We start from the raw sequence: 20,862 nt of genomic DNA on the forward strand, positions 1-20,862 counted from the left end.
ACAAAAAAAGACACCTGAAGACATCTCCTTCAGCTCTTTGACAATTTTTTGATGAAAACAATCATTAGTTGCAGCCTTACTACAATGACAGGTCCATAAAGACAAAGTTTTCCCAGCTTGGTGTGGAAGAGCTTGAGTGCCCTCAACACCATCTAAGAACTTTTGGATGAACTAGAACAACGACTGCGAGCTAGACCTTATCGCCCAACATCAGTGCCTGACCTCACTAACGCTGTTGTGGATGAATGGGAGAAAATCCCTGCAGCCAGGATCCAAAAACCTTGCGGAAAGCCTTCCCAGAATAGGGGAGGCTGTTACAGCAGCAGATTAATGTCCATGGTTTAGGAATGAGATGATGAACAACCACACACGGGTGTTAATGTTTGGTTGGTGAACGTTTGGCAAACCGACCCTTTAAAGAGCTGAAATAACGGGCACAGAGGATGACCCCGACCAAGCACCACCAAGCCTAAAGAGCAATGCATCTGTGTATATGTGTGTTGTGTGTGTGTGTGTGTGTGTGTGTGAAATAAAGCATGTCCACATGGCCCATGACATGGGGGGGGTAGTGTGAAATGTGAAACAGATGTTACTCTTTTTTCACAGGCACTGATGTCAACACCTTTACACTGTACGAGGAAGTGTGACTGTGTGTGTGTGTGTGTGTGTGCGCGTGTGTGCTTACATCTTTGTGTGCGTATGAAAAACCGCATTTGAGGGAAGGCTTCCCATAAACACCTGTTTTGTTCCGGTTAATATCTCTCGTCATAGTGAAGAAATGATGGCCTCAGTGAAAGAGGAGAGAGAGAGAGAGGGAGAGAGAGAGAGAGAGAGAGAGAGAGAGAGAGAGGTAGCGAAAGAAGGGAAGGGGGGGGTCACCTCCATTCCCCTCCGTCTGTGAAAGAGAAGAGCTCATGTGGGATGAACACATTCGTTTATTCATTCGGCCCGTCTATTTTCAGCCCAGTGGGTTTATGGTTATTGGAAAGGCGTTGCCGTCTCGCTCCTTCCCAGAAGGAGTCAATATTTCTCCCTCTCCTTCATTTCTCCCTCTCTGCCTCTTTTTCTCTAATTCAATATTTTCTCCAAAACACCACTCTCCCCTCCACGCGCAGGCAAGGAATGCTGGGAGGCATTCGAGAGAAGCAAAGACACTGAGCACGTACACACACACACACACACACACACACAAAGACAAAAGTGTGAGGTTACAGAACGCAGTGCCAACAGTGATCCCGGAAAAACTCCTGCTCAGGACGTCTCCCAATTTCTCCACCTAATCGCAGTTACCCGTCGCTGCTCTTTCTTTGCTTACCGATGCATCTTTATCTCTCTCCGTTCACGGCTCTTGTGGGGCTCTCGAGACCGACTGTGGCCTTTTTATGATGCTGATGTTTGCTAATGACTTTTAATGACGACTTGTTATGGCTCATAAAACCTGGCTCTGTTACTGGCAACATCAACTTTAACTACAGTCAATGCGGTCCTGATAACACACACTGGGACTTTTATCAAGTGATTTAAATCGGACAAGACACCATGAGTATGCATGAGTGGGAAATGTGTGTAGGGGAGGGGGGAAGAGATGCTGCCTGGGATGTGAATGTAGCCATAGTATTTGTAGGTCAGAGAGAAAAACAGTGAGTGTCAGAGAGGGGAGGGAGTTGTTTAGTAATGAGTGCACCTCCCTCGTAGCCTAATCTCAGTCCACAGAAGATAAATTCCCACAAGCCTTCACCTCCAAATATTGACTCAGTTCTTGAGACACGAGGGAACTGAGGCTTTATTGCTGATAAAAATAGGAGACAGTGCTGCATATAACCAGTGTAGTTCGGGCCTGAGCCCATAGCTCCATCATGTCGTGTGTGTCGGGTGGGGGTGGGCACATGTTCACCTCCTTTCTCGCTGTCTGCAACAAGTAAGTGGATGATGGGTGAGCACCAGTTAGAATTAGCTTTACAGCTCAGTGCAGGGATAAAGGTCAGGCCAAAAGCAGGTTTGTGACCCCTGAAGAATCTCATATTCATGACTTCAGCGGGGTGTAAACACATCATACACACTGGCATGGAAACAGACGGACACACACAGATGCACAGAGACATTTACGCAAATGCATGCCTCGCCCACTAGGGTGGATTAATGCAGGACATTGTGAGAGTTACATGGGCAAATATGAACTCTGCATAACATCTGACGTATTCTGGTTAAAGATAATTGATAGTAAGATAGTAGAGGAATGTGTCCGATGATATTTTGACCAGAAAGAAGAAAGTTCAGAGGGCTGCTGCAATAGTAGTAATAGACCTGAGTTCATGTTCAGTATTTAACAGTGATTTACACATTTTTCATGGAAGTTTCATGGAAGTAATCTGAACATACAACTGATATATATATAGATATTTATATCGTAGTACTGCTGGTTGGACAACACAAGCCCTCTGTACATTGCTGTCTAGACTATTGTTATGGGATTTTTAATTGTTTTCTGATGTTTTGTAATTGAATGTATTAATTGAGAAAATAATCTACAGATTAATCAGTAATTAAATTAATCGTTAGCTGCAGACACACCAAGCTCAACACTTTACGGCAAATAAATAAATGCTAAATGATCCAGTTCAATAATCTAGCTATTAATGTAATTTTTGTGAAGCCTATGATGTTCAATTTTACCAACACCTCTTACAAACAATATCAACACATTTGTATGAGATTAAGACTGTTGAGTCACACTTTGTTCCATCTACCGATCAGAATACTTAAATGAGAGGATTATCCCCTGGACTGTGTGACCAGTTAGTCTACAGTTTTAAAATGAGAAGAGTTATAATGAAGTTTCCAGTAACAGGAGCAGAACTTTACACTAGGATATTTTGATACTTGCTCATATGTATAATAGTGAGCTTTGTTGAGATAATGGCGCCACCTTGAGGCCCATACTAATCTGTGCATGTTGATAAACTGATAGGTCATCCATTAACTGTCCTTGCAGTCAATGATTATCGATTTCAAGGCAACGATCCAAAGTTCAATACATAAACACCACCAATGAATATGACTGAATGAGGAGCATCATGTCTTTGAAAACATTTTCCTGCAGGGTTTTGTATAAATTGTTAAACCCTTGTATCGTCGCTTCAATTAAACGAGATGCAGCGGCCGCTGTGCTGGGACGGAGCTCCGCGCGGGGCTACTACAACACCGGGAAGCCCAGGTACCCCGGGCCGGTCGAGGCGGCCCGCGTCCGGGTGGTGGACCTCCGCAGCGACACGGTGACCAAGCCAGGGCCGGCGATGCGCCAGGCAATGGCGGAGGCCGAGGTCGGAGATGACGTGATGGGAGAAGACCCAACGGTTAATGGTTAGAGCCGAACCGTGATAGTGCGATAAAGTTATAGTTGCATTTAACTAACTTAACGGACTTATTCATGGATGGTTGAAAAGTAGCACCCGCATAACTCTGAATGAAGCAATATAAAGTAGTTGTAGAAACCCTATTGTAATTGATTGATAGATAATTATTCAGAATCAATCAAAGACAAATCTCCATTGCTTTTCGATGGACAATCATGTTTTTTCTGATTCTGTTTACTGAATCCGGTTTGTAATACTTTGTTCAACCAAATATATGCATGTGCATTTTTTGCACTTAATTAACTCTGCATTAGCTCTTAAATAGTACTTAACCAATAATTATTAACTGCTTCTTAATTACAAAATAATACACATTAGGCTACTCTTCAGTTGGAGTATTATCCTACCAACTGAACAGTAGCCACTATTAGTGATACAGACAGCAAGATTCTCAAAAAATCATTATGAGGGCAAAGCATCATCCTAAAAGCTACTCTGATAGTTAAGTGAGTATGAATTATTGGCTCAAAATTACAAATATACAGTTTTAAAGTTGGGTTTATGTACAACATACAACTCTCTCAGTCCTTAGACGCTTGGTTAACATAGAGAAGTAGCAGGGAATAGCTCACTATGTCAGGGTAATTTGGTTCAGCATATGAATTCATGCACACCTGCTCTTTTACTTGCGAAATGCTGCCAACATCTTGCAGAGCTACAAAAAATCGCAGCTGATATGTTTGGGATGGAGGCCGCGCTGTTTGTCCCCACTGGAACCATGAGTAACCTCATCGCAGGTGAGCTGTGCTTTTACTGGCAGAGTTTGAATCCATTTTTATGAGGTCAGAATGGTCATAAATGTGCACGCTTTTCATTTTGCAGTGATGGTGCACTGTAGGGAGCGGGGCGACGAGATGATTGTGGGCGATCTGTCCCATTTACACATCTATGAGCAGGGAGGTAGTGCACAGGTGAGTGCAGCAGAATAGCAGACACCTGCAGTTGGGCCTTCATCTAGAGGTCAGTTTTTGCTTAAAGGAACTCAGTGTGTATTTGTGTGTTGACACAGCTGGCTGGTGTCCACGCTACCACTGTGACCACCCTCCCCAATGGAACATTTGACTTGGAGCAGCTGGAATCAAAGATCCGTCACGGTTACCCTGATCCCCACTACCCCCGCTCACGCCTCATATGTGTGGAGAACACACACAACATACAGGGAGGACGTGTGCTGCCTCTGTCCTTCCTGCAGGAGGTGTGTGTGTGTTATGTTTCTAAACATGGTCATAGTGGAGAACACTACAGCTCAGCTCATGCTGATAGAAAAAACAATTACATTTCAACATGTGAAAGCAGCTGTCATACCTGCCTTATTAAAACAGAGTGGAGAATCCAGCATCTCTCACAGCTTTGATCATCTTTGGATGGTTTGTTTCCATCTCCAAGGTTCGTGCTTTAGCAGATAGATATGGTCTGTCAGTTCACATGGATGGAGCCAGGGTGATGAATGCTGCTGTGTTCCAGGGGGTGCCTCCATCCACCATACTGCAGCACACAGACACCGTCAGTGTGTGCCTCTCCAAGGTGGGACTGAAAAACACAAACACATACCAGAATAGACAAGACGGTAGAAGACATTTCTTTGCGTATTTTAGAAAATACATATGTGATGAGTCAAAATGGGCAAACATCAGACAGAAAACAGAAAACTTTTCAAAAGCAAAGTCAAATTCACTGTATGGTTTCTAACAGGGTTTGGGTGCCCCAGTGGGTACCATGCTGGCTGGACCCCAAGATTTCATAGCCAGAGCGGTGCGGTGCCGTAAAGCCCTGGGTGGGGGGATGCGGCAGGCTGGTATACTAGCAGCAGCTGGAAAACTGTCCTTACTGGATATGGTAAAAAGACTGGAGGAGGATCACCACAATGCAAAAACCTTTGCTCAAGGTGAGTAGCTCATATTTTTGTTTATGAAAATTTAATCATTAACTGGCGGCCATTATGTTCCTGTTTCTAACTTCTTCATGCTTGTTTCTTCTCCTGCCCAGCTCTGCTCGACTGCGACGCTCCTCTATTTGCTGTAGACATGGTGGCCGTGGAGACAAACATCCTGCGTTTCCGTCTAGAGGAACCCGGTTTGAGTCCTTCTGAGTTCTGTGCCCACATGGGTCAGGTTTGCGAAGGAGAGGAGGCTGCATTGGGACAAGGGATACAAGTTCTCATGTACCCTCATTTTGGAAACTCATTAAGGGCTGTGTGGCATCTTGGGATATCCCCTGAAGATACCCAGCTGGCCATTCAGAAAATGCAATTTGTGGCTTCTCAGTACTTGAAGGAAAAACTCAGGGCCCAGTGAAACCTGACCTGTATAGTCTAATCACTAGGACTGATCATAGAAATTTTACACAGACTAACTTAGAAAAAGACTGAAGGACCTCAAACATGGGACAAACAACAACCAGAGTCACTTTTGACTGTGGTCGTCTTTATATCCCTCGTCATTTCAGTTTTTTTTGCAATTCTCATGCATTAAATTTAATGAACCACTGTCTCTTGTCAAAGTTTCTTTCATATTTTTTAAGTATTTTTCTCGTACATAGTAGCGTGACCTAACCCCCATGCTATCATTTTAATTGTTAATTTTTTCTAAACTTGAACAGCGTACCATTATCTATAGATATAAGATACAGAACAGTTTGTAAAAACCTTGAAATACTGCTCTCTTTATGTAAAGCTCTCGCGATGGAATTAGGAAATTAAAATGTTTCTGGCAGCGGTGGGATTCGAACCCACGCCATCGAAATGACTGGAGCCTAAATCCAGCGCCTTAGACCACTCGGCCACGCTACCATGTTACACGCGCTGCACCAGTCAGAAAATTTATACGTCAGCAGGTGATTACAAATATGGGGTAGGTTTACAACTATTAATTTACCACTTTTGTGACGCAATGTAGCTACGCAATGTAGCTAATGTTGGTTAGCTAACGAATGCAACTGAGGATATCAATTTCACCGCATTAATACCAGCCCAACGTTGACGTAACTAGCAATTGGACGTAGCCATTACATTTGAACGTTGGTGCGTTGTACGACCGAGTGTTACGTTACTGCTACTGTAGTTACATTCCTATTCACTCTACTCAATCATATTTATTTTTCTAGTTGCTATTAGCTCTGCTATGTAGGATTGATAACCAGACTCGATTTAGTAAACCTGCTACGAATAATGGTAATGCGTACCTAACATATAACGAATATTTAGGGATTCCTGTCGAAGCTCTCCGGGTTTTCAAGGTACTACTCTGGTAACAGGAAATAATACTTGAGTATAAACCAGGTACAAACTGTACAGCTTGATATGGCTATAACTTATCCTGTGCTGCTTTCAAATGCACCTCAGTCGTAACTAACATTTCGCGCGTTTCTACTTTGAAACAACATCATGGTCCAGTTTTACTATATTGCTCATATGATATTGTTGTTGTTTATATTTTTAATACAAAAATATTAAAAACTAGAAGAATAAACGTTTAGTGTAATTCTCATTTTATGTTTGTTTGTATTTATTTATATTGTTTTAGATACGTCTTTGGAAGGTCATTTCACATTTCATACATAAAGGCGAAGTGCTTCACATAATTCATTAAAATAGCGTGCACTGTAAAACATGATTCAGGAATTCAGTGGAATCAATCAAATCTCCTTAGCTCAATATAAATAGTTCTGGTAGTTTCGAGTTATTTCAACTTACTTATTCACTTATTTTCAGGCCGCTTCAGAACTTGAACATTTTAAACATTGTTAACATTGTTAAGTAAAAACGTTTCAGAGAGTCTTCTTCTTTTGTAGGTTGGTGAACCCACTCATGATGACTTGATCTGTGACTTTAGTGGGTTAAATTAAGTCATGGTTGTTTCTTTTCATAACAGTGCTAACCAGAATGAGGGTTAGTATTGAATTCAGTCCAAAACCATGTATTTAACACAGAGACTGAGAGCAGCCTAGAGTGTTGCTTTTTTACTGACTTTGATACAAAATGACTTGAAACTGAAATGTCATTTCGACTTAATATATGAAGTTTATTGTACTTGTTTCCTCAACTTTACTTGCAACACTCATGAAATAACTTTGAATTAACAGTGCAGTTAAATCTTTGCATCCGACAAACTGTCCATTCAGGTAAGTATTATATTTCCGACAGTCTTGAAGGCAGCAGGAGGCAGGGGCGTGGCTTTCAGAGAACATAGTGATACGTGCTGAATGCTCACGTCGCTGTGGTGGACGGTAACAAAAATTACAGGTCACTGCCAGGCACGTCCCCGGATCGTCAGGACACGTTGGAGCACCAGGACCTACACTGTTTGATCTTGTTTGTCCTGGGAAGAGACTTAAACTAAAGCTGCTGCGATTCTGTCCGTGTTTAACCGAAACTGAGAGGCGGAAGAAGACCGAGGTGACTGGGTACACTGTCACAGTCTGTCAAGATAAAGTGTTTTAAAGTGTCTCTGTGCTGCAGGATATAAGGTTGGTTGTTTATTTAGTATGTGCATTTAACAGCAGGTCACAATAGACCAAACTGAAGCTAATACTTCTGTGAGAAATAATATTGCAGCATGCTGCAACATGATATTCTACAGCCAGGGTTGCTGCTGATTTCTATGGGAGCACATTGTACCAACAGGAGCTCAGGAACTTAATGTATTGTGCTTGTATTTCCTCTCCACCAGCCAGCTGTTACTTTAAATCTGTGTAAACACAGTGCATTTCACTGCAGCTGAACAGATTGGTGCTTACATATACTGAATAACAGATGTAATGAGCTGCTGTCTTTATATGTGTCTTCTTTCCACTCACACTCCTGTCTCCTCTCTTGTCAACAAAACAGCAGACATCATGGAGGACGACCTGATGTTTACCATGGAGGAGGAGGGCAGCGCCAAGAGACCCCCCTTCCAACGAAGTGTCCCAAGCCAGCGGGCATCCTCCCTAAGTGATGCCAACGCCAGTGATGATGATGACGAGGATTTCATCTGCCCCATCCTGGACGACTCCGCAAGAGACATCTGCCACTACCTGAAGAATCTGGTTTACACTCGGCAGCTGTCAAACTCTCTTCCTAAGAACAACTTTTTGTACAAGGTGAGCTGTGAGCTGTCATGTTGCCCCGGCAACATGATGCAAGATGACAGCCAAATGTATAGTGAGGAGAACAGTATTTACAAATGTTGAAATCTATCACCGGAGGGCTGTGTAGTGATGCGCACCAAAAGTAAAACCACTTTGTGTGCAGTATGTTGTGGTTAAGCACCGTCACAAACACTCTACTTCTGTTATATGCTGTGAGAACAGTTGTTTGCCCTATAAGGAGAGATGGTCTGTGTGTGTCTGAACACACAAAACAGCATGTAAGCTATTTGTATGTATGTGAATTTCTGTTTACTGAAGTGGGAAGCTAGTCAGCCACCTCTGACAAGAACAGGAAGTACCAAAGAAAGATTTTCCACCTCATGTGATTACATTGCATGTAAACACGAGTCTGGCTTTCTCCAGACCAGCAGAGAGAGAGAGAGAGAGAGCATTATGCAAGTGGCTGGATTCAGGGTACACCGCTCTTTAGCAGAGCCACTGTGCACCAGCCAACTGCAGGGACGAATGGCGTTTAGAGTTGTTGTTCTAAGATTCTAGCTTCATTTAATGCTGTTTGAAATAACCATGTTTCATTTGTTTTGCTGATGAAAAGCCGTCCGTTCTCTCCACCTTCCTACATAGAATGAAACAGAAACGGTGGCAGAACCTCGGTCGTACCATGTTTTGTCTCAGAGCGCACGGGTATGTCACAGATCAAATTATATCTTTCTTCTCTCCCTCTTCACCAGCGACCATCTACGCCTCCTTTCTCCCCCCTCCGCTCTATAATTTACTGTCCTTTTCCTTCACTGAACTGGAATGTCTTTTTGTTTTTTCAGCAACATACTTTCCACCTATTCTCACTTCCCATGACTCTCTTTGTGCTGACGCTGTTATGTGTATCCTAATCAATGCACCCTCCCTTCCTCCAGAATGTATTCCTTTACAGAAGAATTTATTAATTGTCACTAACGATCACCAGAAATGTTACATTGTTGTTTCACAAAACAAAAAATGTAATTTTTCTGCAAGAGCTTTGGTTTCAAAAAGTTTTTTTTGTTTTGTTTTGGTTTTTTTTATCACAGATGCAGCTGCTTTAAAATGAGTTTTAGAAGATTATCAAAAATCTGCATGTATTCACGCAGCATGGTTGAGCACCATACCAGGCTTCACCATTCGACCCTTTAGCCTTGTGACCAGGCTGTAATGTTTCACCTCCAGGTGAATGAGGCCTGATGTGAGATGTGTCGTCTGCTCCTCCTCACAAACAGACGTGACACCCTATCAGTTAAAAAACACGACACTTCTCTTCATGTAAATCCTTCGCTCTAAATATAAACCTATCTAGAATGCCTGCTCCGGACAGTGACGAGGAAGACGTGTCGCTGTGCAGTATAGGGTGGGTCAGGGCTTTGGTTACTTTAGCGGGTTTAGATTACTAGTCACACTTGATTTATGGGTTCTACTAGGAAAGATATTTTTTGAAAATGGCAATAACTGCAGATGCCCATGAAACATCCCGTGGTGATCACATTCATTTTAAGGTAGCGGCCTCCCTCATACTAAAAATCCAATCTTTTATTTAACGATCAGTTGTTTTATAAGTGTGATTTTCATGTTATTTTAACGATTGTGCGCTTCCTTCCTGCTTTGTGCTTTTAACATTATTAGTTTTTCTTCCTCCTCCGCCTTCCTTACTTCCTGATTTGCATAAAGTCACAACAGTTATAAACTAAAGATGTGTCATCCTGATGCTCTAGTTTACATTGGTGTGTCCCTGGGTGATTAAAAGCAAATACTTTGAGGAATGAGAGGAAGCTGTCCAGTGCGGAATCAGTGAAATGTAATTTGCTCCATTAGCGAGCACAGTTTCGACACTTAGAGGCCGAAAGTGTTGTTGTGCAGAAAAAGCACTTTTTTTTTTTTTTTTTTTTTTTTTTTTTTCCCCAGCGTATTCTGGTTAACCTGTTTTGGAAACCAAAGTGTTCCCTGATTTTTTGCATTGAAAACAAACACTGCCAGCAAATAAGACGTATTGCTTTATCGTGACAGGACGCATGGAAAAAAGCAATCGAAAAGGCCAAAGCCAGGCCCGACCCCTGGGCCGAGTTTCATCTGGAGGACATCGAGACTGAGCCCTGCGTTCGTTACAGGTATGAAAAACCCCGTGTGACTGTGAATCAACAGCGGTAATTGACTTTTTTCCCCAGCAGACATTTTGAAACAAATTTTTATTAGCAGTGGCTCAGTTTCAACAAGTTGTGCTAACATGACAAGTCAACATCTCTGCTGGGGAAAAAGGTCTGTTGTTGCATGGGGTGATGCAGTGTGGTCACAAAAACCACATTAAGCAAAATCCTCAAATAACATCCCACAGGGTGATAAAGTGCCAAAAACAATTATATTTGATTACTAAAGATCAATAATTTAATTTGATTTAATGCTTTTAAAAAAAAAACATTTGCAGGCAGTTGAAGGTGATAATTCCCATTTTACATGAGCTTTAAATTTGAATTAAAGTTGCATTAGTTGATATTTTAGCCACGTGGGAACACCAGTTTATAAAGCTGATGTGCTAGCAACCACTTGCTTATTTGCACATTCAGCAGACACAGATCAAGATTAGCATTCATGTAAAGTCATTTTTGTGACCAACATATACAAGTTCAAACATTTACTCTCCTTTTAGCTCCGTGTTGGTCACCACCAGGTCCTGAGGGTGTGGGCTTAACAGAGCTGTGCCACCGCAGCTGAAAACAATGCTAATGTGAATAGTAAGACAAAACAAAACATTCAGTGTGAACAAAGAGCCAAGAGACGCTGAAATGCATCGCAGAGCTGCAGAGTCAGGTGATAATTCTTTCTGGGTTTGTCATCACAGACAACCGCTTTCACATTACAAGCAGTCATATGACCCATTTTTAACATAAATATATTGATAAGAGGAGCTTTAAGGTATCAAGATATTTAGTCAACAGTGAGCGGTTCCCTGACTGAAATTAGCCTGCATTGTTCTTGAACTCTCATTGATGTGGCAGCAGGCTTCACAGTTGGCTCATATCTCGGTCAGTGGTGCTATTCTTATCTGTTGACAAACATTACTGGCCTTTTCAATGGGCACATGAAGCATTGATGCCCCCCCACGGCCCATCCAGTTCTTCTTATCATGCCATACTGTCGGTGTCCGCCCAGATTATTATTGCCAGCGTGTCGGCTACATAAACGTACACGGCTCTTGCAGTGTTCAAAGACGTGGGCTGCAACTCTCAACTGAACTGGGTGTGGGCAAAAAAGAAGCAGGAGGAAAGTGAATTCTTTTGTCTGCTTGTGTGTTTGTGTGTGTGTGTTTGTGTGTGTGTGTGTGTGTTTTAGTGTTAGGCTTGTTACATAACGCACAGAGCTGGGACTTGGCAGGAGCTGGGATTTGCCCTCGCGTTCCTTCTTCATGTGCTAATTTTACCCACATGTAACCTCACTCCTCTTTCCTTCTCTGATGCCCCCTATAGTATGAACTCGATGGAATGAAAGCCATGGTACACTGTGTTCCCGCTGCTTGAAACAGTTCGTTGGCAGAAAAGACTTTATTTTGGAACGGGGAGTAGGGAGCTTGTTTCTAGTTTAAAGCACTCAGGTTTCAGCTGTGAAGACTTGCAGCTGCAGCTACGGTTCATGCAGTATTCATTAACTCAGGACACACACCCTGCCAAGCCAAACAGACACACTGACCCAGACATACAGTGTGTGTACACCTCATTTGTATCACCATGTTGAGTGTATGTGTTCTTGCCTGACTACATCCATCCCTCTAACCTTCAGTCCTTACAAATAAAAGAAGAAAAAAAATGGTGCAGACTTAATTGCTTTTCTTTGGAAACAGGACACACTCTTGAAAACACACACACCCTCTCTTTTTCATTCTTCTCTACTCAATGATTTCTCATACAGCGGAAACTAGATGTTTAATGTGCCTCCATGATAAGGATTGATAATAGACTGTTGACAGGCAAACTCCCTCACAGAGGGCAAAGAGTAACTTGGCTAACTTGATGTGCTTTTTTTTTTTTATTGACCGTGTGACAATTGAGGCCTTTGAGGTGCAGCCAGTTCAGTGTTGTAGACGGGTCAGTGTGACTGATTTGTAGTGTAACAGGTGGTAAAAAAAAAAAAAAACGAAAACAAGTGACACTTTCTCCCCACGGAGTCTGCTCTGGGACGTAACACTGCCCCACACTTGGACAGCCTCACAGCCACTCACAGCTGCGGTAGACTTAGTTTCAAAAATACAAATGTGGATGGAGCTGAGCCACAGCTAAGAAAACAGAGAAAAAGGGGCGTTACAATTTCTCCAGAACTCAAGCTGACATCTTCAAATGGCTTGATTTGTCCAGTCTCAACAGCCAAAATCCCAAAGATATTCAATTTACAGTGTCGTAAGACAAACGAAAGCAACACATTCTCACATTTAAGAAGCTGATGTTGTGTCGAGGGTCTGTTTCTCTCTCAGGTGTTTACCTGTCCTTTCAGAATAAAACACAACTTACAGTCTACAGTAAAGCCAGCAGCCCTGCGAGGCTGCGCTCAGGCTTTGAGCTAAATGCTAACATGCTCTCAGTGACAATGCTCACATGATGATTTTGGAAGGACATCAACGTGCTAGGCACTGTGTGCTCAATTTAAATTTATCTTGATCAGATGATGTTAGTAGATGAAAAGTCAGTGAACTGCTGTGGCCAATATGCAAAAAAAAAAAAAAAGTCATATTGTGATTATTTTGGCAGATATTGCAGTTGCGATATGAGTCCAGATTTCAGCTGGAATGGTCAATTTTGCATTTTGTCTAAAATTAAAAAAAAAAAAAAAGTATTTTAAATAAATAAATATAAGAAAATTAATTAAATGATGATGTCATTTTTTTGTTGCTAGAGCGTGTACCATACAGGCATGTTCTTTTACCTCTGGAGAATATGATTTGTTGGCTGGGGCACCTCAGCAGCACCACAGTGCTTCATTTATGGTATGTTGTGACACACTAGACCTTTTATCAAAAAAAAATTGCAACCCCTGCAATTTGGATATTGCACTTGACCATATTGCGATTTCGATAATATTTCTATTAATTGTTCAGCCCTATTAACCACCTTACAATTCATCCTGAGAGAGACATGAATGTCTGCACCAAATGTCATGACAGTCCATCCAGTAGCTGTTGAGACATTCCACTCAAAAACCATGGAAAAGTGAGAGGATCACCAAAGTCAGTGCGATTCATCCTCTGGGGATTATGAACGGTTGAACAAAAAATTTCTTCAACAATCCATCCAGTAGCTCCTGAGATATTTCGGTCCGAACCAAAGTTGCAGACCGACCACTCTACAGGCCGACATTTCCATCTGCTAGCGTGGCTAAAAACCAAACTTCCCACGTGATAATTTAGATTCCATATGAGGAGGATTGAAGAAAGCGCTCATCGTTTTCAGAGAGTGATATTTGAGCGAGCATAATCAGTATAACTGTTCATTTTGACTGAATTCAGTTCCTTTTCACAGATACAATGCCGTCACAGGAGAGTGGGCTCAAGACCAGATCCACATCAAGATGGCTGCTCAGGTATTACCTGTTTTAAAACGCACATTTTCACAAGAGAGTTTTGCAGTTTCATATCTCTTAATATTTGCCCTGCTTTCTCACAGCCGTTTGGGAAAGGGGCGATGAGGGAGTGCTTCAGAGCGTAAGTTGGAACTATTTTTCTTCACTTTTATCTAGAGGTTAATGCCCTTAAGTTCTAGTAACGGAGGCTGTTGTGGTCTCAGTGTAAACAAAGTGAGAGAGGAGTATGGTGCTCTTAGGTCGTAGTCTATAAGCGGTGCAGGTCCACATTCCTCACATTTCTTGCTCCGACTCAAGAGAATAGCTGCTGACGAATAAAACGATTTCAGAGCCAAAGATGGTACTGAGAATATCAGCCTGAACCAGAGCGACAAAATCTTCCATGATGGCACTGGGGCTTTATTTTTAACTTTATTTTCTCAGCACTGCTTCCCTGGATTTTTACTGTATGGAGTAAAATAGAATCTGAGCCTATGTTGTGAACGCTGCTCCGCTCTGTTCTCGCCTCTGCGTGACGTTGCAGAATGAACCAGAAAAGGGAGAATAGTCTAATTGTTAATGCTAAATCCTCAGTTATGTGGGAAATGTAACGGAGAGGCATCCATCAACTACTGCCCCCAATTCATCTGTTTGTCGTTTGCAGTACCGTCACAGAAAATTTCCTCTCAGACAAAACCGCAAGCCTGAAAACAACCCCCCCCCCCCATTCCCTACAAGCCCAAACACGTTAGGTCCTAAAAAAAATGGTATGGTATGGTAGAGTATGTTTTTCCTGTTTGATTTGTACATATGTGGCTGTGGAGCAGTTTTTCATTCTGACCCAGGGTCACTTTGGGAGATCAGTTCCAGTTGATGCTACAATCAAAAATGGCTTTAGATGTGTATTTTAATAAAGTTTTCCAGGTGTCAGGCCAATGTCAGCTATCTACTGTGCATAAATCTAAATGTAATTCAAATGCTGCTGCAACATCTAACTCTTGTTTCCTCTCCCTCCAGCAAGAAGTTGTCTAATTTCTCGCACAGCAGCAACTGGAAGTCGGCCTCTAACTACGTAGCGAAGCGTTACATGGAGACGGTGGACAGGAATGTTTACTTGGAGGATGTTAGGCTGCAGATGGAGGCCAAACTCTGGGGGGAGGAGTACAACCGCCACCGACCTCCCAAACAGGTACAGGACAAACATTATATTGATGGGACCAGACAATATGGATAAATATGGATAATATATACAGTATATATATAGATATATATATAGATATATATATATATACACACAATATGGATAGCTCTCAGAGTCCATGGCTGGACAATGGAAACTATTTTTTTCAATTACATCATCTTATATATTGATTGACTCATCGTTTCAGCTCTACTTAGATTAGATTGGATCTGCATCAAAAGCACTTACTGATTAAACATCAGGAGATACAGGAGCCAGATTCCTGCAGCCAGATGTGCACCTAAAGCTAATTTACTTGTTCCTCTGACCCAACCTCCATCAAATTCAAGTCAAATCTGTTCCTAAATGTCTGTCTAACATTATTTAGGTGGGATTTTTATGCATATTAATCATGTTGTACTGTATAGTAGTATAGTCTATAATAAATGTACGTATACACAGATATTTAAAAAAAAAAAAAATTAATTATATATTGAGAGACAATTTAATTAGTGTCTGCGTTTCATCATTAAGACTGAAGAATTGGGTGTTACCATAACTTACCACCAAAAACTGTAATTAGATCATTATCAAAGGGATGTATCAGCGTAATATCAGCGTCTGTAAAAAAATGGGACTGTATGGTTTAAAAATTGTGACATATGTATATTTTGCCCTTGTTTATCTTGACATATGTATCCTCGTCTTATTTCTCACACGGTCTTTTAGCTCAGCTTCCCCACATGGTGACATGTACAGCGTGTAACCATGGGTCCTGCAGCCCTGCACTTGGGCCCTGGAGTGATTTGTGAGTGAGCGACTGTTGTGCGTCTGTTTGTAAACCTCAGGTGGACATCATGCAGATGTGTGTGGTGGAGATGACGGACAGACCTGGCAAACCTTTCTTCCACCTGGAACATTACATCGAGGGCAAGTACATCAAGTACAACTCCAACTCTGGCTTCGTGAGGGACGACAACATCAGACTCACCCCGCAGGTGAGCGCGTATCCCCCCCCACTCCCTCCCCCCCTTGGATCTTGTTACACATTAATCTAGCAGTCACTTAACAGTCTTCATCATTTATTTCCCCCGTTGTATCACCTCAGGCTTTCAGCCACTTCACCTTTGAGCGGTCAGGACACCAGCTGATCGTGGTGGACATCCAGGGTGTGGGGGATCTCTACACCGACCCTCAGATTCACACAGAGAAAGGGACTGACTTTGGGGACGGAAATCTAGGTTTGGCTCTGCCTCACACCTTTTAGTCGGCTTGTTTTTGCGAAGCTTGGTTAGGAATTATTGAACGAGCGTTGAACCCGAAGGATATATAGCATCTCCATCATACCTGTGTTCCAGGTGTGCGAGGCATGGCGCTGTTCTTCCACTCCCACATGTGTAACAAGATATGCAAGAGTATGGGCATGACGCCTTTTGACCTCTCGCCTCCGGAGAATTCCCAGCTGGACTGCACCAACAAACTGCTCGTAATTTGAACATTTCCATAATATGCAAGGAGTAGGAATATGATTGGGAAGTTTATTTCCCTGTTCCCTTCGGCGTATTCTGCTCGTTCCGTCACCTACTGCTGCAGTTTCTTCAAGCAGATTTCATCCTGTTTTTATTTCAGAAGTCGGCCGAGACGGTGCTGAGGGGCTGCGAGGAGCTTTGCGGTTCCCCTCGCGTTCGCACCATGTCGGGAAGCCGGGCACCTCCGCTGTTGTCCCGCCTGTCTGAGACTTCGTCTGCAGACGAGAGCATGAGCGACGTGGAGTCGATCGACCCCTGCTCGCCTCTCATCTTCCACTGCTCCCCGCCGGCCGCACTTGGATCCATGGGCAAGTCGCCCATTGGTACGTGCGTGAACACATTACTACCTGCTGCACCATTATAATGGGATGTTTCATGTAGTTAAGCGTGGTGTCCACACTGTAAATAGTTTTGTCTTATCTCTACATTTTACCAGGTTTATCTTTTGCTGGGATGTATGAACAAGAGAGACTCGACAATAACAACACAGGTGAACACAAGGTGAGTATTTGTATTGTAGTCAAATCAGGAAACTACATCCAAGAGTTCAGTGTTTGAACAAAGTTGTTAGTCTTTTTTTTTTCCATTTACACCACATTTTAATCTATTTTAAAGATAAAATGTGTAAAATAAGATGAAAATGTGTTGGAGCCTTCATCGTCTGTTATTTAAAGTTGTAATCCTTAAGATTTTCTTAAAATCGAACCCCATTTTTGATCATATTTATGGCACATTTTTCTAATAATAGCTATTCATTGTATTTCCATTCTGTAATAAGCTTTCTATGTAGCGGTTTTCATCACACATATTGTTTTCGGGTTGTCTGTCTCGTGGATATCTCAGTGAAGGGATGTAACCTGAAACTAGCCTGAGTGGAGGAGGCAGACAACCGCGATGCTGGTCATTGAAGTTTTTATTTATTTTTTTTCATTTCTGTCTGTAGGAATCCGACAGCGGCGGAGACAGCGGATACCCCAGCGAGAGGAGGAGCGAGGGCGATCCATGTGACCATGTTGATGGGGTAACGTCAGACAATTTCCAAGACTGTTTTGCAGGATATTTTCTAGCAGTCAGTCTGAAATGGACAGAGGAAGCTCTTCTTTATTGACATGAACAGCTCACACACACCTTCCTCAGCTGACCTTTAAAGAAGAAAGAGTTCTTTTGATATTTATATGAGACACATTTGTACACATACTCTGACACATTATCTTACACAAATCCATGTTTAACACTCACTTACACTGACATGAAAGACTTTTTTTGTTGCTATATGCGGTTCACTCTTCTTTGTCCGTCAGTCGTCTGAGTAGCTGTTGGTCTGTCAACCTTTCCTCTTCTCCACATGAAGTTTACAGCTGTTAGATTTTCTGACAGTAGGTTCAATAATGCATGTTGTATCATCACATAGGCCCATCATCGATACCACAGACATTATTCCGAGTCGGATGAGGACAGTGTCAGACGGGTAAACAAACATAGAGACATCAGTGTGCGAGCGTCATCCTCACCTCAGTCATAATCAAATAACTCTTGCTCTAATATTTTCCTCATTCTGTCCTCACTTTGTCTTTTCCCCTCTCATCCCCTCACCACTTCATTAACAGTGAAATAAGTTCCTCACCCTCCTTCTAATCCAGCTCCTCCTGCTCTTTGTCTTCCCTCACTAGAGGAAGATGGTAGCTCCTCCAAGGGTCTCTGCAAACCTATATTCAGCCACTCCTGACAACGAATGGGTGATTACATGCATGGAGGCTCGTAAAGCCACGCGTCTCCCCGTGCGGCGCTGTGCAGTCTTATTGCTCCAAAGCTGCAGCTTTGCCAAAAAATGCATCAAGCACAAATCTCAAGTTTAAGATTTGAGCAACTCAGTGCACAAGCTGCCGCTGCTTCTATGTCAACTCTGCCCTTTTGTTCAGTTTAATGAATAAAAACAGTGGGGGAAAAAAATACAGAGAAAGACCATCTACCTCTGTTTCGCCAGCTCTGCCATCTTGCTCATGATTCCCGCCATGATAGCTTTGTGTGTGTGCTTGTGTTCCTATGCTTTACATGATTTTGCATCCACTGAGTGTTGAGCGAGCAGGGGTGTACTCCTCCAGCTCTGAGCACAAGGCTGATCTGTGCTAGATGAGATTAAAGCAGACGTTTCTGGATGGGTACACTCCTGAGAGTGGAGTGTGATTTTTTTAATTTATTTATTTATTTTGTAAATTTCATCATATGATTTGTTTTGTGATCCCTGTGGTGAAGAACGGGCAGTTACTTCCTCCATCTTGTGTCTCTGTCGGTCTGTTTCTACCCAGCTGACAGAAGAGAAGTGGAGCTTCTACCATTCGTCTCGCGCTCACGTCCACCGACCATCATGTGTGGCCACTGAGGTGGAGCGACTCAACGCTCTGATGCAGAAGAAGATTGGCCAGTCAATCCTCGGAAAGGTAAGAAAACACAACATTTTGGACTTTTTTTTTTTTTTATTTTCTTCATAATAACCAGCTCAATCTGAATCCACCTGTTGCTGCAGGACGCTGTTTTCTTTTTTTTCATTTTTTTTTAAGAAAGCAGTTTCATATGTTGAATATATTCTGGATCTCCTCCCAGGTCCACCTGGCGATGGTGCGGTACCATGAAGCGGGTCGTTTCTGCGAGAAGGACGAGCAGTGGGATCAGGACTCGGCCATGTTCCACCTGGAGAGAGCCGCCCTGTGTGGGGAGCTGGAGGCCATTGTTGCCTTGGGACAGTGCTATCTGCAGCTGCCTCATCACATACTGCCAGACATGGAGCTGGAGGTACCACGCACTATGTATTTAGAATTTTATTCTTCAGCCGAACCCTTGTTTTCTGACATTTTTGTGTTGTTTGCAGGATAATGCAGGAAACAGGATGAAAGGTTTCAAGTATCTTCTGCTGGCTGCTGAGGCTGGTGACAGATCCTCTATGATTATAGTGGCCAGAGCCTTTGATACGGGGGTCAGTCTGTCAGCTGACAGGTCAGTGAAGGTTGCTTGTAGCAGACAAACATGTTTCTGTTATAAAGATGATGAGTCCTGGTCTAACAGTCGTGATAATACTGCCCCCTGGTGGGATTTTTAGGACAGGATAATTATGAAGCTGAAGGGGTTTTGTGTAGATTTGTGAAATCTTGCTTCTTATCTTCAAATTGACCAGAAAGCAGGATTGGGGAGAAGCCATTCACTGGTACGACACTGCGTTGAACATGACGGACTATGACGAGGGGGGAGAGTTTGATGGGACGCAGGATGAGCCCCGTTACCTGCTGCTGTCCAGAGAGGCAGAGATGTACCAAGTGGGAGGCCACAACCTCACCGCAGACCCACAGAGAGCAGGTTCGACTCCACGCTGGCTAAACAGACCTCACTGTGCTGATTATACGACTATACAGAGAATACTGCACTGAAATCAGACTTTGGCTGCCTCTGTCCTCACCTCTCATATCCCCCCTCCCTCCCCCTACAGGTGATCTGTTTACAGAAGCAGCAGAAGATGCCATGGCCGCCATGAAAGGCAGGTTGGCTAACCAGTACTACATGAAAGCTGAAGAGGCCTGGGCGCTGATGGAGGAGTAATCCCAGACACACACTTGCATCTTGAAAATGCTACAGAAGTTGATGTGTCTGACTGAAAGTCAAGCTCATTTTTACACATTCAGGATATGACATGTTTGTATCCTAATGGTTACCGTTTACATATTTTTTTATTACAGAATATTGAATGAATTTTTGCTTTTGGTGCTATAGATCTGCGTGTGCGCGTGCATGTGTGTGTTCAACCTTCCAGGTTCAGGCTTAGATCTCCAGGTTTTCTGATCCTCCTGTCCTCCTGACTCTTTTTCTTTAATTTCCTGTTTCTGATTACCTTCTGGCTAAGTGACTGTTGCTGCATGTAAGAGAAGGCCTGAAGAATCAAAACAAAGAAAATAGTTTACTTACTTTGTTAACACACTTATGTTGGAAGAATGTATGTAAAGAAATGCTTGGAGTATAAAACTGTAAAATAAAGATTGCTTTTTATGGGTAAACGCTGTCATTATTCCTTCCTGTTGAAGTGGTATTAAAGGTGTGTAAC

The 20,862-nt window shown here is 42.7% G+C and overlaps 2 protein-coding genes and 1 non-coding gene across 8 annotated transcripts; 2 read left to right on the forward strand and 1 right to left on the reverse strand.

The window, feature by feature from the left end:
- The first annotated feature begins 3,039 nt into the window (after nucleotides 1–3,039).
- LOC111220196 (probable low-specificity L-threonine aldolase 2) lies at nucleotides 3,040–5,889 on the forward strand. Its single transcript, XM_022743200.1, has 7 exons — nucleotides 3,040–3,360; nucleotides 4,067–4,150; nucleotides 4,236–4,324; nucleotides 4,423–4,608; nucleotides 4,800–4,937; nucleotides 5,106–5,298; nucleotides 5,400–5,889. Exons 1-7 carry the CDS (start codon nucleotides 3,063–3,065, stop codon nucleotides 5,705–5,707), a joined length of 1,296 nt encoding a protein of 431 aa, XP_022598921.1. The 5' UTR covers nucleotides 3,040–3,062; the 3' UTR covers nucleotides 5,708–5,889.
- Nucleotides 5,890–6,119: 230 nt separating this feature from the next.
- trnal-uag lies at nucleotides 6,120–6,201 on the reverse strand. Its single transcript has one exon. It is a non-coding gene; the product is annotated as a tRNA-Leu (tRNA).
- A 1,425-nt stretch (nucleotides 6,202–7,626) lies between these two features.
- On the forward strand, nucleotides 7,627–20,808 carry eef2k (eukaryotic elongation factor 2 kinase). 6 transcript variants are annotated; one of them, XM_022742619.1, is made up of 19 exons: nucleotides 7,627–7,877; nucleotides 8,239–8,492; nucleotides 9,123–9,182; nucleotides 10,533–10,633; nucleotides 14,027–14,087; nucleotides 14,171–14,208; nucleotides 15,084–15,255; nucleotides 16,095–16,244; nucleotides 16,355–16,487; nucleotides 16,605–16,732; nucleotides 16,876–17,098; nucleotides 17,212–17,276; nucleotides 17,719–17,796; nucleotides 18,187–18,243; nucleotides 19,082–19,213; nucleotides 19,377–19,565; nucleotides 19,642–19,766; nucleotides 19,945–20,123; nucleotides 20,254–20,808. In XM_022742619.1, exons 2-19 carry the CDS (start codon nucleotides 8,247–8,249, stop codon nucleotides 20,361–20,363), a joined length of 2,247 nt encoding a protein of 748 aa, XP_022598340.1. In that variant the 5' UTR covers nucleotides 7,627–7,877; nucleotides 8,239–8,246; the 3' UTR covers nucleotides 20,364–20,808. The 6 variants fall into 6 exon arrangements, with proteins under 6 accessions (XP_022598340.1, XP_022598336.1, XP_022598339.1 ...); XM_022742615.1 differs by lacking the exon at nucleotides 18,187–18,243 and adding an exon at nucleotides 18,446–18,511; XM_022742618.1 differs by lacking the exon at nucleotides 18,187–18,243 and adding an exon at nucleotides 18,446–18,511 and having other exon boundaries at nucleotides 16,879–17,098.
- Nucleotides 20,809–20,862: the final 54 nt, after the last annotated feature.

Source organism: Seriola dumerili, unplaced genomic scaffold, assembly GCF_002260705.1.
Source record: "Seriola dumerili isolate Sdu_G_001 unplaced genomic scaffold, Sdu_1.0 BDQW01000068.1, whole genome shotgun sequence".
NCBI classification, from domain to species: domain Eukaryota; kingdom Metazoa; phylum Chordata; class Actinopteri; order Carangiformes; family Carangidae; genus Seriola; species Seriola dumerili.